The sequence below is a fragment of the Pseudopipra pipra genome, chromosome 16, assembly GCF_036250125.1.
Source record: "Pseudopipra pipra isolate bDixPip1 chromosome 16, bDixPip1.hap1, whole genome shotgun sequence".
Lineage (NCBI taxonomy): Eukaryota > Metazoa > Chordata > Aves > Passeriformes > Pipridae > Pseudopipra > Pseudopipra pipra.
In genome coordinates this window covers 1,217,589-1,230,622 of record NC_087564.1, presented here as the reverse complement: position 1 = coordinate 1,230,622, position 13,034 = coordinate 1,217,589, and the positions used below count along the sequence as shown (strand labels likewise).

The 13,034-nt window shown below is 50.5% G+C and overlaps 1 protein-coding gene across 6 annotated transcripts in view; it reads left to right on the top strand.

The window, feature by feature from the left end:
• Positions 1-11,460, top strand: part of PIGQ (phosphatidylinositol glycan anchor biosynthesis class Q) — a 39,951-nt gene extending 28,491 nt beyond the window's left edge. For 3 of the 6 annotated variants that reach the window (XM_064672493.1, XM_064672489.1, XM_064672486.1), the window contains 2 exons: positions 1,325-1,386; positions 5,877-11,460. In XM_064672493.1, coding sequence (XP_064528563.1) covers positions 1,325-1,386; positions 5,877-6,029 — 215 coding nt within the window. In that variant the 3' untranslated portion in view covers positions 6,030-11,460. The remainder of the gene's footprint in view (positions 1-1,324; positions 1,387-5,876) is intronic. The other 3 variants (XM_064672490.1, XM_064672488.1, XM_064672491.1) reach the window with 2 other exon arrangements.
• The last annotated feature ends 1,574 nt before the right edge of the window (positions 11,461-13,034 follow it).

Genomic DNA, 13,034 nt, shown 5'->3' with positions numbered 1-13,034 from the left:
TCTTGAGCAATTAAATAATCTAATTAAGAGGTGGTTGGCTTGCAGCTGTAGAAGGGAGGTGTGTGGCCATGACCTACAGAACCAGCTTTTGCTGCTCTGGTGGGCTGTTGTAGGATAAGGCTCCAGAGTGCTCGACCCTGTACCTGAACCTTCACTGCCTGTTGTTTCTGACTCTCTCTGACAAATTCTGCCTGAAAATAGTTCCTGGAATGGCTCAGACACTTCTTCTTAGCCACAGCTCTGTGATCACACTGAACACACTTGGTCATCCAGCACATTTGCTTGTTGAGGCCCAGGGTACTCAAACATCTGTTTGAAGCCACTGGAGGAGCCCATGTTTCAATATAATCCAGCAGAATGCAGATAAACCCCTCCTGTCCTGGACAGGAAAGGTTTTAGGATTTGGGCAGGGAGTTTGAACCAGACCTCTGTGCTGAGGAGAGTTCTGTCTCAGGAGTGTACTATATAATTTTAATTAATTCAAAGCTTGAGGAAAAAGAGGAAACATTTTGGTTTTTAAATGTGGAGGAGTCACAGAGATACTGTAGTGATGGGGTTTACGCAGGTTTTATTTCTGTTTGTACTCCTGAGGCAGTGTCTGATCTGTGGCAGATCATTTTTGTTAATCTTGTCTCATCTTACCTGCAGAAAGGAATAACAGGGACACACTTGGATGGGACAGGTTTATCCAAGAGGAAATAGAAAAGTGGCAGGTTTGATGGGGTTAGTAGCCTGTTAAAAACATCGGGATGCTGGGATTAATGGGCAGGGATTGCTCCAAAATGTTTTCATGCCTCTAGTCAGCCACTTCCCTCCCTCGGTCTGAAAGAGGGAGAGATTTGCACATGTGCTGGATCCACATGAGCACAAGTTAAAGGTGAGCTCTCTGTCTGCTCTAAACATGGAGTGCCCATTCTGATGGAAGTTTGGGGAAAGAAAAAGGTTTTCCCAGTCCCTTTGTCATCATCAGGTCTGGCTGGCTGATTTCTGGTCTTTGTGCTTGCTTTAGGGCTGTGTTCTCGAACTGGAAGTCAGAGGAGCTGCTTTTAATGGAGCTGAGGGAAACATATCATTTGTAATTAGCCTTAAACCACTATGAGAGAATCCTGTTGAAAAAGTGGGGAGGTTCCCAAATCCAGAAAGGTTTAAGACAGTTTCTAGGGAATCAGTGCTCAGACAGCAGCACTGGGCAACAAATGGCGTGGAACTGTAGAATATCCTGAGTGGGAAAGGATCCACAGGGATCATCAAGTCCAGCTCCTGGCCCTGCACAGAACAGTCCCAAGAATCCCACCATGGATTTCCTTGTTTTGTGTCTTTGCAGCTGGAGTGAAGTTCAGAGTCCTTGAGCAGCAGGATGGAAAACCTCTGCGGCTCCTTATGCAGGTAAGGCCCTGGTGCCCTCTGTGACAGTTCTGCCACTCCCCTCAGAGTGACCTCAGGCACAGGGTGGGGATGGGCCTGTGCAGGGCCAGGAGTTGGACTTGATCCTGCTGGGGCCCTTCCAACTCAGCATGTTCTGTGATTCTGTGACCCCACAGTCCTTCCCTCTCCTGTAGCTGCTCCCACTGAAAGGCTCCACTTAAAATACATCAGCTGTAAAACACCAAAATGAAGGAAATCATTTCCTGTTGCCATGGCTGGCTGTGCTCTCTGTGTTTTTGATGCCCTGCTTGAGTCCTCTGGAGAAAATGTAGTACCCTGCATGGTGTGAAGTGAAATGCAGGAGAAGGGAAGGCAGGAGAATCATGGAGCCGAGATACTTCTGGGATTAAGAACTGATGTCATTGTCACCTCCTGGCTCTGGCAGCTTCCCCTTGGTAATTGCTGAACACTGAGAGGAGCAAAAGGAGGCAGTTAAACCATCCAGAATGAAGCATCAGGAAAGGTCCTCCCCTCCAGCTGTGGTGAAAAGCCTTGGCTGCTCCACAATGCCGACAGGATGAGAACCTGAGCCTGGAGAAAGGGAAAGGCCTCCTCTTTCCCCTGAATTGCTCTGGGAAGGTGCATAGGCAGAGCTCACCTGTGCTTTTGTAACCCTGCATTTCTGACATCACAGATACTGAAGGAAATTATTTTCTGAAAAGCAATGAGGTGATGGTAGCAGGGAAGTTCTCCTTATGGTTCAGGGGTGAATTTTCCATTTCCTGACCCAGCAGGAATACAGCCATATCCCAGGGTGACTTTGCTTGCTCTCTGCATCCTAAGAGGGGAGGCTGCAAGTAGCAAAGCACTTATAAAACACTTGGACACTGGGGGAGTGTGTGGGAAGGAATTAACTGCAGCTTCCCAGTTCTTTTGCTTTTTCCATCTTGGGTCCAGCCCTGTTTCAAAAGGTCAGCCTAGCAGCTAGCACAGCAGCTAGCAGCAATTCCAGAGGGAATCCCTTCAACAGATGTCTTCCAGGGCAAATCTAGCATTCCCTGAACATGCTGTATTCCCAGTTCCTGTCTTTCAGTAGGATAGTGGTGTAGGAACCAAAATCCATCATCCTTCATGGCCAGAGAACTCCCTAAAAAAGAACCCAGAGACCAGAGATGAGGCACAGGAGCTTTGGCATCAGCCTGTGTGTGAATGAGCTGGATGGGCTCTCCAGAGGGAAAAGATCCCCACTTAAAGAGCAGAGGCAGTGAGTCATATGACTGTGATGAATTTTCCTTGGGCCACTGCAGGAAGATCCATTTGCTATCTGGAATATAGCACAAGTCATCATCTGGAGAGGTGGAAGTGCTGCAGTGGATGTCTGTCCCAACCTTCTGTTCAAATAATAATGAGCAGAGAGTCAGGAAAGGCACTTTTTTCACTCTCTTTGTGCTGGTGGAAATGAAAAATGGGCTTGTGTTAGAAATCCTGCTGAATATCCCACTTTCTGATAGGCCTTTGGAGAGGACGATCTAAAAAACTTATTTTTAAAGACATGCTAAAATTCTTATTTATTGTACAAGGTGATGTGCCTTTCTAGAATTTTCACAGTGGCTTTGCCCCCTCTCCCTGTAGCTCTCTTGGAGCTCTACTTGATGGAAATAAGGCTGTTTGCATGGAGCTATGCTCAAAATAATTGAAGCTGTAGGTGAGTGATACATTCAGAGCTGTCCTTTGGGACACTGGTAATGGATTAGGAATCAATAATTCTGGGTCTGAGCATTGCCATCCAGCTTGTGGTTCAGCCAAGTGATTATTTTTGATTTTTAAGATAGTGCCACTGGAATGCAAAGTCCAGACACAGGGGGGATGGAGGGCAGGGAATGATATTTCCATTCCAAATGCTACTTAATATTCTCCAGGAATTCTTACATAGGTCAGTGTTTTCATTAGTATTTCAAATAATTTCTTTTGGATGCATAAGAAGAAATAATTCTGGCAGTGTGACTCAACTGAACTGATAGCCCAGGGAAAGACTGGCCTTAAGCTGAAGGAGGGCAGGTTTGGATGGGATATTGGGAAGAAATTCTCCCCTGTGAGGGTGGTGAGAGAAGCCCAGAGAGGTGGTTGCCCAGAGAAGCTGTGGCTGCCCCATCCCTGGAAGTGTCCAAGGCCAGGTTGGACAGGGCTTGGAGCAACCTGGGCTAGTGGAAGGTGTCCCTGCCCATGGCAGGGGGTGGGACTGGATGAGTGTTAAGGTCCCTTCCCACCCAAACCAGTCTTGAATTCTCTGATTTTATGATTCTAGGACATGATGAGTTTGATCCATCCTGCTGCTGGAAGTGTCACCTTTCCCAGCAATTGCTTTGAAAAGGGTTAAGCAGAAGAGGAAGGGAAAGGGAACAGCTCCATTATGAGAGGAGGGATGGATATTCCAGCAGGGAATATCATAGCTTTGAACTGCAGGATTTGCATAAGGGGAACTCATGTTGGCACCTCACTTATGCATGGGGTTTGCCTCATGTTTCCATTTTTAACAGGACAGGCAGGGAATGTATTGCTCTGGGTGTAGCCCCATCCCTGGATATGTTTTAGTAGGGAAGTGTTGGTATCCACACTCTGCCTGGAGATGCTTCTTAACAAGAAGTGTTGTGTCCAAACCTTCCAGCCCACGGAGCCAATAGTCAAAGGAACACACACTGTGTCTGTCCCTTGCAGAGCAGCAGTTCCTGTCCTCCCCCAGCATGTTCGCACTTAGAACAGACTGGTTTGCCTACAGGGAGGGAATGGGCAGAAACAGTTACTCAGGTTTTACTGCTGTTTGTTCTGGGAGCAGGTTTCTTTCGCTTTTTTTTTTCCTTTTTTCTTTTTTTCTTTTTTTTTCCCCTGCAAGCTGCAGCCCTGGCCTTTTTCCTAAACTTCCTAGGGATGCTTCTGTGTACTAGCATTTTCCCCTTCTGCTTCAGCAATGTTGTACTTTGAAACTAATTTGACAAAGGTCTCCAGGATTAATTTTAATGAACCTTTTGCTCAACCACCCTTTCCCAGAGCTCCATCCCTGTAGTTCACTCCCTTGCTCTGTGAGCACCAGAAAGCTGAAGCAAGCTGGTGGTACAGGCACAGTCCCAGAAAATTGGGTACTTCTCAGTGGAAATATTCACCTTTTGACCAAGTGGTGACTCTCTGTGTGGTTTTTGCTGTCTCTCTTTCCTTTTTGTGGCTGGATTTTCTGCTGTGAATGAGAGTCCTCTTTCATGGAGCTGCTTGGTTGGTTCCAGCAGAGCTGGACCCTTTCACTAGAAGATGTCCTTCCACTTCTCCCCAGTGTCCAAGCTTCCTCTAACTTTGTAAGTCCCTTCCCTTGGCATCTCTCATGATCTGTTCTCTGAGCCCCACCATTTCTGTGCAAGCTTTTTGCTCTTTTGGAGACAACCTATTGCTGTGCAGCCTTTAGATGTGTCAGATCTTGGCTGCATTGGATCCATCCTATGGACTTCACCTGTCTCCTGCCCTGAAAGCAGTGGGATGAGCTTTTCCAAGGTCTGATGTACTTCTGTCACCCCTCATCCAGCTAAAGCCTCTGTCTGCCCTCCTCTTCAAAAGGTCAATACAGCAACTTGTGACCATAATCAGAGCTTTTGTAGGCACGGGTTAGGATGGTGATTGAAATCAAATTTAAAAAGATGAACTCAGCCAAGGAGATTTAATTGAAAATGGTAATTTCCAATAGGTAAAATTGGGGAAAGTGGGGAAAATAGTAGTGGTAATTATTTTGGAGTGTGATGCTGTCCTGGGCTCAGTTCCACTGGGTGATATCAGGTTTAACTTAAAGCACAGCTGTAGGCTGAGGGCTCATGTAAGGTATGGCTTCACTGGCCCATTCCAGAAGAGTTCCTGAGAGACCCAGTGCATCCCCCATCCATGGGGGGTATAATTAGGTAAGTTTAGATTAGATATTAAGGAAAATTTCTTCTCTAAAAGGCTGGTCAGGCCCTGGCACAGCTGCCCAGGGCAGTGGTGGAGTCCCCATCCCTGGAGGGATTTAAAGGCTGTGTGGATGTGGCACTTGGGGACATGGGTTAGTGGTGGCCTGGGCGGTGCTGGGTTAAAGGTTGGACTCAATGACCTTAAAGGTCTTTTCCAACCTAAACAATTCCATGCCTCTGTGATTCTATCACTGTCTCTGCAGCCACTGCCACCCCATCACACAGGAGGGGACAGTCCCAACCTGTGTGTGATATGTGTAACTGTCATTGCACCAGCACTTGTGCTGCCTCTCTGCTTGGAGATGATTTCAATGACATCCCTTACCAAGCTCCATTTGGTCACGTTTGGGGATGTTGTGGAAGGACAAACAGCCTTACCAAGGCAGGGAGGGATTCTGATGCTTTGTGAGCAGCAGGACTGATGTTTTAGCAGAGGCTGGTGCTGTGCAGAAGCTGCACTTGCCCTCCTCAGCTGCCTGAGCCTCTCACCACATGTTTTCCTTTCTCCTGCCCCTCTTTCTCCCACAGATCAACCCTCTCTCCTATGGTGCTGTTGTACAGACATACAGGCTGCCCACCTACAGCTGTTACCCCAAGGACTCCTGGGCATCTCTCTGCAAGAAGCTGTTCCTTGGAGAGCTGATCTACCCTTGGAAACACAAAGGAGAGAAGCAGGACTAAAGACAGTGAAAGAGCTGGAGATCTTGGCCAGAAAAACATACTGAATCCTAATGCTTTAGGACCAAAGGCTTCTCAGAGCCAGCAACTGCCACATCCCTTTAAATAGATTTTGGTAACATGAGAGGAGCTGAATTTTTAAAGGCAAGTGTTTTTAAGCATTATTTTTCCACTTTCCTCTTCCCTTACACTGTGTTTGTATAACATGCTAATGATTATTTTGGAAGCTAAAGGTGAAACCTGTCAGTGCCTCACTAAACCAGCCCTCCGTGTCACCAAGGAAGCAGCTCCTGAATGGTTTGGGGGTGAATGTCTCCTTCTGTGCTGGCTCACAGGGCCAGCCCCTGAGGAGGCTCAGAGGCACAATGCTGAGGTGCATTTGGCTAAAGGGTGTTTTGGACTTTTTGTGCTTCAGCCTTCAAGCTGATCAAACACAAAGTGGAGGATTGTCTTGTAAAGTCACACACTGAAAACTGAGCAGCAGCTTGTCTGGGTTCAGAGGATATTTGTTCTTTTCCCTTTGGGAGAGCTTGGATTCAGCCCCACTGCAGCACCAGAGGAGGTGTTCAGCACAGAAACAGGGTGCTTGTGTGGTCTCATCTACATTGTTTTCCAAAGCAAACAGTGCCCTGTGTGGGCATTCAGGAACGAGTTGGACTCCCATGATCCTCGTGGGTCCCTTCCAGCTCAGAGTATCCTGTGACTCTGGGACTGCTCGGGTGTGTGTGGCTGTGAGCCCAGGGACAGAGAGCTCTGGGCTCTGCCAAGGCTCAGGGCTCTCCAGTCCCAGTGTGAGGCTCTCACAGCTCTGCTGAGTCCAGCTCTGGCCAGAGCTCTGCTGGGGGTGCTCAGCCCAGCTCCTTGCCCAGCTCAGTGAGCTCAGGGCAGCCTGTGCTGCACCCCCTGACAGGGCCCATACACCCCCTGTTTCCAGGGCCCTGGTGAGACTCTTGTCAAGGGGTCCCTCATTTTGCACTTCCTGGCAGTCAAGGAGCTTTTAAAGTCTTGGCTGTGAGGCATTTAAAGCCACTTCTTTCCCTGAAACTATAGGTCTAGTGGAAGGTGTCCCTGCCCATGGCAGGGGGTGGAACGAGATGAGCTTTAAGGTCCCTTCCAACCCAAACCGTTCTGTGATTCCATGATTTCTCTTAGGGGAGATTTCCTGCTTTGAGTACACCTCCACAGTGCAGCAGTGCTCTGTTTTTCGTGTCCTGGTCTCATTTTGATGTGTCTCCTGTTCCCTGTCTTGGAAAGAGTGCCTCTGTGCATGGGAGGGTTGTGTCCCTCTGGATACTCTGTGGTTGTGTAGGCATTTACACACAGCCCTTACCCAAAATATCCTTCCTCCAGCTCTGCTGGCTCCTGTGGCCCAGCTCAAACAAGGGTGCAGTGTCCCTGTACCCTGCTTTGCACACCCAAAGTGGCTCTGTTAACTGGCAGGTGAGGGGTGTGCTGGACCTGCCCCCATTTCCTCTGGCTGTCCAAGGAACCCAGGATGGAGGAGGAGGATGTGCTGTGACTCAGCCCTTCCTTGGAGGGCTGCCTGCGTATCCCAGCGGGAGTTATGGAGGCAAGGCAAGGTACCGTGGGCTTTGGGAGCCTTCACTCAGCACTTCCAGGGGCAGGATAAGAGTTTCCTACCCCATGTGCTGGAGGCTGTCACAGAAGAGAAGGGTTATGGCCCCCCTGCCTTAAGACATCCCTGGCCAGATATATTTGGGTTGTCTGGAGCTGCTAAAAGCCCGTCATGGTGCAGCCACTGCCTCTCCAGTCACAGCCTGATCAGGAGGAAAGGAAGCTCTGCAGGCAGGTGCCTGGTCCAGACATTCCTTAGCAGGCAAATCTCCAAGGCCTTCCAGGTTTCTTAGGGTCATCATGAAGAGAGGAAGGGCTGTATGGACCCTGCTCCCAAAGGATGTCCTGTTACCTCATCCAGGGAAGAAGGGCACCTCACTGAAGAAAGCCAGCATGGCAAAAGCCCCCCATCAGCATCTGCCACTGCAGGCTCTGGGTGGGACATCCCTGTCTGCAGAAACTGGAGAGATCTGGTTCCTCCTTGATGATCCCTGCTGAAAACTCCTGTACAAATACAGCATCTTCTTCTCTTGGAATACCACTGCCCAGGTATTTCTCACTGCAGGTGGGAATAACTCCAGGCAGTGATGCCTTTAGTGGATGAATGGTCTGAGTAATGTTTCTCACTTCAGCTGAAGTCAGTCCTGCAGTCCCATCCTCACCTGGCTCTCAGCACAGCAGGTTTACATGTTACCCCTCTCTCATCTTTCCACTGGAGCTACTAAATGATATCCCTGGTTCCTCCCAGGCCTGCACAGTTCAGTTCACTCACTGCTGTGAGAAACTTTATTATTTTTGGTCTTACGAAAATAATGTTCCTGGCTTTTAAAATCTTCCTGTGAGACCAGACAGTTCATGATGGTCTTAGTTGTGATTGTCCTTTGGGATCAAGTGACCTGAAATCCCCAGAGACAGCACAGAGCCATGAAGACCAGCAAATGTGACCTTCCTTTTGGGAACCTGCCAGATGTGTTTGATGTTCCAGTGTTGGGTTTGTTTACTAAAGGCTGATACTGACTGTGGGGATGGGGAAATACTAAACTGAGAGAAAGCTCCTCAAACCTGAGATCCTGAATCTTCTGAGACACAGAGAACCCTGAGCAGCCCAGCTGGGCAGTGGCAGCTCCTTGTGGGTGCAGTTCTCCTGTGTCACCCAGAACTGGTGCCCCAGCTGTCCCACTGCTCCTCCCCTTGGGCGCTCTCCTCTCCCGTGGTGGTATCTGAGCATCTGAGTTCCCTGTGCTGGATCTTTGCCATGTCTCTCCTCTTCCTTTCCAGTCCCTGCTGTGAAACAAGTCTTCCCCCACCCTTTTCCGACTCTGTGCACAGACATTACAACAACTCAGCAGACATCCTGCTCAGGAACACTTGACCTTATGTCATCCCTCTAATTAGAAGTTGGGATCAGCATCATCTTCCACAGCAGCACAGACTGGCCCAGCGCTGGCATTTCCTCAGGGAAGAGGCTGCTGGTGAGGTTCTGGCTCTGATTTTTCCTCAGATCCATATTTTCCATGTCAGCCCTTGGATGAGAAGTAGTTAAAGGTTTCAGATCTCCCATTCCTACCACACACCCCTTAGAGCAGGCACAAGGAGGGTCTAATCTTGCAGATTTTTTTTAATACTGCATTTTCTAATTATTATTTCTTCCACCCTATGGTTCCCAGTGCTGGCACAAACTCCCTCTTTACTTAGGCAGGCGGTTTGTGAGGGAAAAGGTGATTCATTGTGTGCAAAACTCCATCCTAGATAGAAATTCTGCCTTGGAGAAATCCTTTCCTTTCCTCACCAGCACAGCATGTGACGATGCTGAAAGGAAACCTCAGTAATTACACTGCACTGAAGGCTCTGGTTATGGGTTTGGGAGTTTTCCCTGATCCTGCAGCTGGACTGGGCCCCGTTCAGGCCTACACAAAGAGGGCTCCATGAGTGTATAACCCATAGGTTGACTTTCAGGAGTGTAAGGCAGGGAATCTCCTGCATGGTCATCCTGCAGACAACCAGCTGCTTTCCTTCTGGCCTGCGCTGCCTCATCCTGCTGCCCCAACACCATCTTCTTGCTTAACTCAAGCCCTCAGGGATTTACTCTTTGTCCTTAGACCTGCTGGTTGCAGCAACCACTGGTGGGGGTTGGAAGGGGCCTCAGGATCATCTGGTCCAGCCCCGCTGCTCATGCAGGGCCACCCAAAGCTGGTGGTCCATGTGCCCACATGCCCTTGGGATATCTCCGAGGATGGCGACTCCACCACCTCCCTGGACAACCCGTGCAGTGCTTGGTCACCCTCAGAGTGAAAAGCTCTTCAGCCAGGGTTTGATGTGTTTCAGTTCACGCCCATTGCCTTTTGTCCTGTTGTGCCAAGCTTGGAGACACCATAACTCAGATCTCTTCAGTGACTGAGAACATTTGCAGCCCTGTGCCGCCTCTGTTCCTGTTCCCCCTGTTCAGGGACTGCCCAGCAGCCCCTTTGCCTCTTGGGGAGTGTCTAAGCCCTCTGGTTTTGGGGTGCCTGTGCACTGACTCAGGTACCTGACCTGCTCCTCGCCAGCTGTTCTGCGCTGAGCACGTGCTGTGCAGCCACACACTGCTGCTGTGCTGAGCACAGAGGGGCAGCTCTGGGGGCTGGGGAGCAGAGCCCCAGCCTGGCAGTGCCCACGTGTTGGGAACAGCTCTGTGTGCAGCCCTGAGGCTCTGCAGGGTGAGTGTGCTCTGAACACAGATGGGATGGGTCTGGATCCCCCACATGACAGGAGGCCATGGGGCTTTCCAGCTGGCTCAGGAGCTTTTGAGTGCAGGATAAACATGTTCAGAGCAATCCAAACCTCACATGGGCAGCTGATTTTTGTTCCTGGATGAGAACAGTGTGCCCATCACCTTTGCATCTGGCTCACCATTTTCCATTAGCAGTTGCTGCAAAAGTCTGTTGCCTTTGACTCCCAGCTGGCACCTCCAGCCCTTACCCATGCCAAGGCCTCAAACCAGGAATGCTCTAACTCCCCATTTACTGTCTCAGCAAGCCAAATACAAGAGGATCCCTGTGCTGCTGGATGCTGGAGGTGACAGAATATACTCCCTGCATTCCCGGGGCAGGGGAAGTGCTGGTTGTGCTGCTCGGGGGGAGCAGCAGAACTGGGGCCCTGCTCTGTGCTCACTCGGGGCAGGGAGAAGCAGCAGCACCTCTCCCATCCACAGTGTTATTTAACCTCTGGCACTGGGGAAATTCGTGAGAACTTCACAACTCTTGGAATCAATCCTCCTCCTTACAGTGTTTTCTGGTTTATAGTGTTATGAAAGAGCTCTGAATGACTGACAGTTTCATTGAAACTGTGTATTTGTGAGTGAAGTTTGAGAGGAAGTTTGATCACTGCTTAAAAACCACTGGTACATTTTCTCCTTCTCTCACATGAACGTTCAGCAGGAGCAAAGTGTGACACAGTGTTTGCTTTAAATGTCACCACTAACCCCAGCTAAGGTGACTTCCTTCCCACCACAGCCCTGATGTGAAACGCAGCCTGCTGATGTGAAACACAGACTGGCAGGGAACAAGCCCTGCCTTAGGAATCAGACTGGCTTTAGGCTCATGACAGCTCTGTTTCTGCAGGCAGAAGTGCTGGGCAGAGCAATGGCAATGCCAGCAGGATGATGGCAATGCCAGTGGCAGCAGTGCCAGTGGCAGCAGGTCCCTGCACAGGTGGGACCAGGGATGCTCTGCACATACCAGGTACAGGTGCTTCTGTGGGAGAGTTTAGGGATGGAGAGCTCTGTTCTGCTGACAGGTGTGGGGTTTTGGGTTAGTTAAACCTTTTAATCAGAACTTAAATGGATTTTGATTACACTATAATAAAGATGTTGGGAGAAAAATCGAGCTCTTCCCTCTTGTTTAACAAGCACTGTGTGGCCTTGGACATGGTTGAGGTGATGCTCCTCCAGCTCTGGGATTTCCTACAAGTCAGTGAGGGTTTCCCCTGAGCCTGCTCCTATGGTGTGGTGCTGTTTGGTGTGAGGCAGGATGGGGAGGACAAACCTCTGCAGCACTGCCCAATCCGAGCAGGAGCCCGAGCTGGGATGGGAATGATGGGGCCTTGTGACCACTCCTCCTCACCCCAGAGCACTCCTTCCATTCCTGTCCCCTTTCATACAGCTGAGTGCACAGCCATGGCAAAGTACCCACACACCACCTGCCAAGACCCCCCCTCTGCCAGGATCCTCTGCCAGGATCACCCCTCTAGCTCTGCCTCACACCCTCTTGCCATGATTCCCATTGGTCTGAGCTCCAGTTTGGTTTCCACTATCCCAGCGAGGTGAGAAATCCCTTGACTGTGCCATGAACAGGGTCCTCTGGAGTGGCAGGACTGAGAACCAGAGGCTGAAAAAAGAAATAAAATCAAGGAGGTTCCTGCCCATCCTCCTCCTCTCCACTTCCACTGCTTTGGAGCCAATGGGCTGATGGACAGAAATGAGAGGAGTGGCTTTTCTCTCCTCCTGGGGAATCCAGGCATGCACAGGTCCCCCCTCTCTGCTTCCCCTGCTCCACCTGCCAGGGCTGAGCCCTGGAGCGAGAGTTTCCCTGCAGGCTTCACCTTCCAAGCCCCTGCTCCCTGGGGAACACCATCAGCAGAGGCTGGGAGTGGCAGAGACTCCAGCAGGACATCTGCTATTTCCATTAACTCTATCTGCTATTTTGGTTTGCTTTATCTGCCATTTCGTTTTGCTTTAGCAGTGGCTGTGGGAGCTGGGCTGTTTGGGAGGTGGGTGGGGGGATGGAGGGGGCTGTGTTTGGCCCCTGCCACGTACAGAAGCCAAACTGAGCAGTGCTGAGTGTGAGCATCCCCTCAGCCCACGGGGATACAAACCCCTCACCAGAACACCCCCAAAGGAGTTCACACCACGTGGCTCCAAGGCAGCACATGAGCTCAAGCCCTCAGGGTGTGGGAGAGGAGGGGGAGCCAGGCTGGCACCACTAAAGGGGGGCACAGCCCCCACCCCAGAGCTCTGCCATCTCCCCTCACCCAGTGAGCATGAGGGAAGGGCTCTGGAACGAGTCCAGAGGAGGCCATGAAGATGCTCTGAGGGCTGGAGCCCCTCTGCTCTGGAGCCAGGCTGGGAGAGCTGGGGGTGTTCACCTGGAGAAGAGAAGGCTCCAGGGAGACCTGAGACCCCCTTCCAGGGCCTAAAGGGGCTCCAGGAGAGCTGGAGAGGGACTTGGGACAAGGTATGGAGGGACAGGCCAAGGGGGAATGGCTTCCCACTGCCAGAGGGCAGGGTTAGATGGGATATTGGGAAGGAACTGTTGTCTGTGAGGGTGGTGAGGCCCTGGCACAGGTTGCCCAGAGAAGCTGTGGCTGCCCCATCCCTGGAAGTGTCCAAGGCCAGGTTGGACAGGGCTTGGATCCACCTGGTCTAGTGGAAGGTGTCCCTGCCCATGGCAGGGGGTT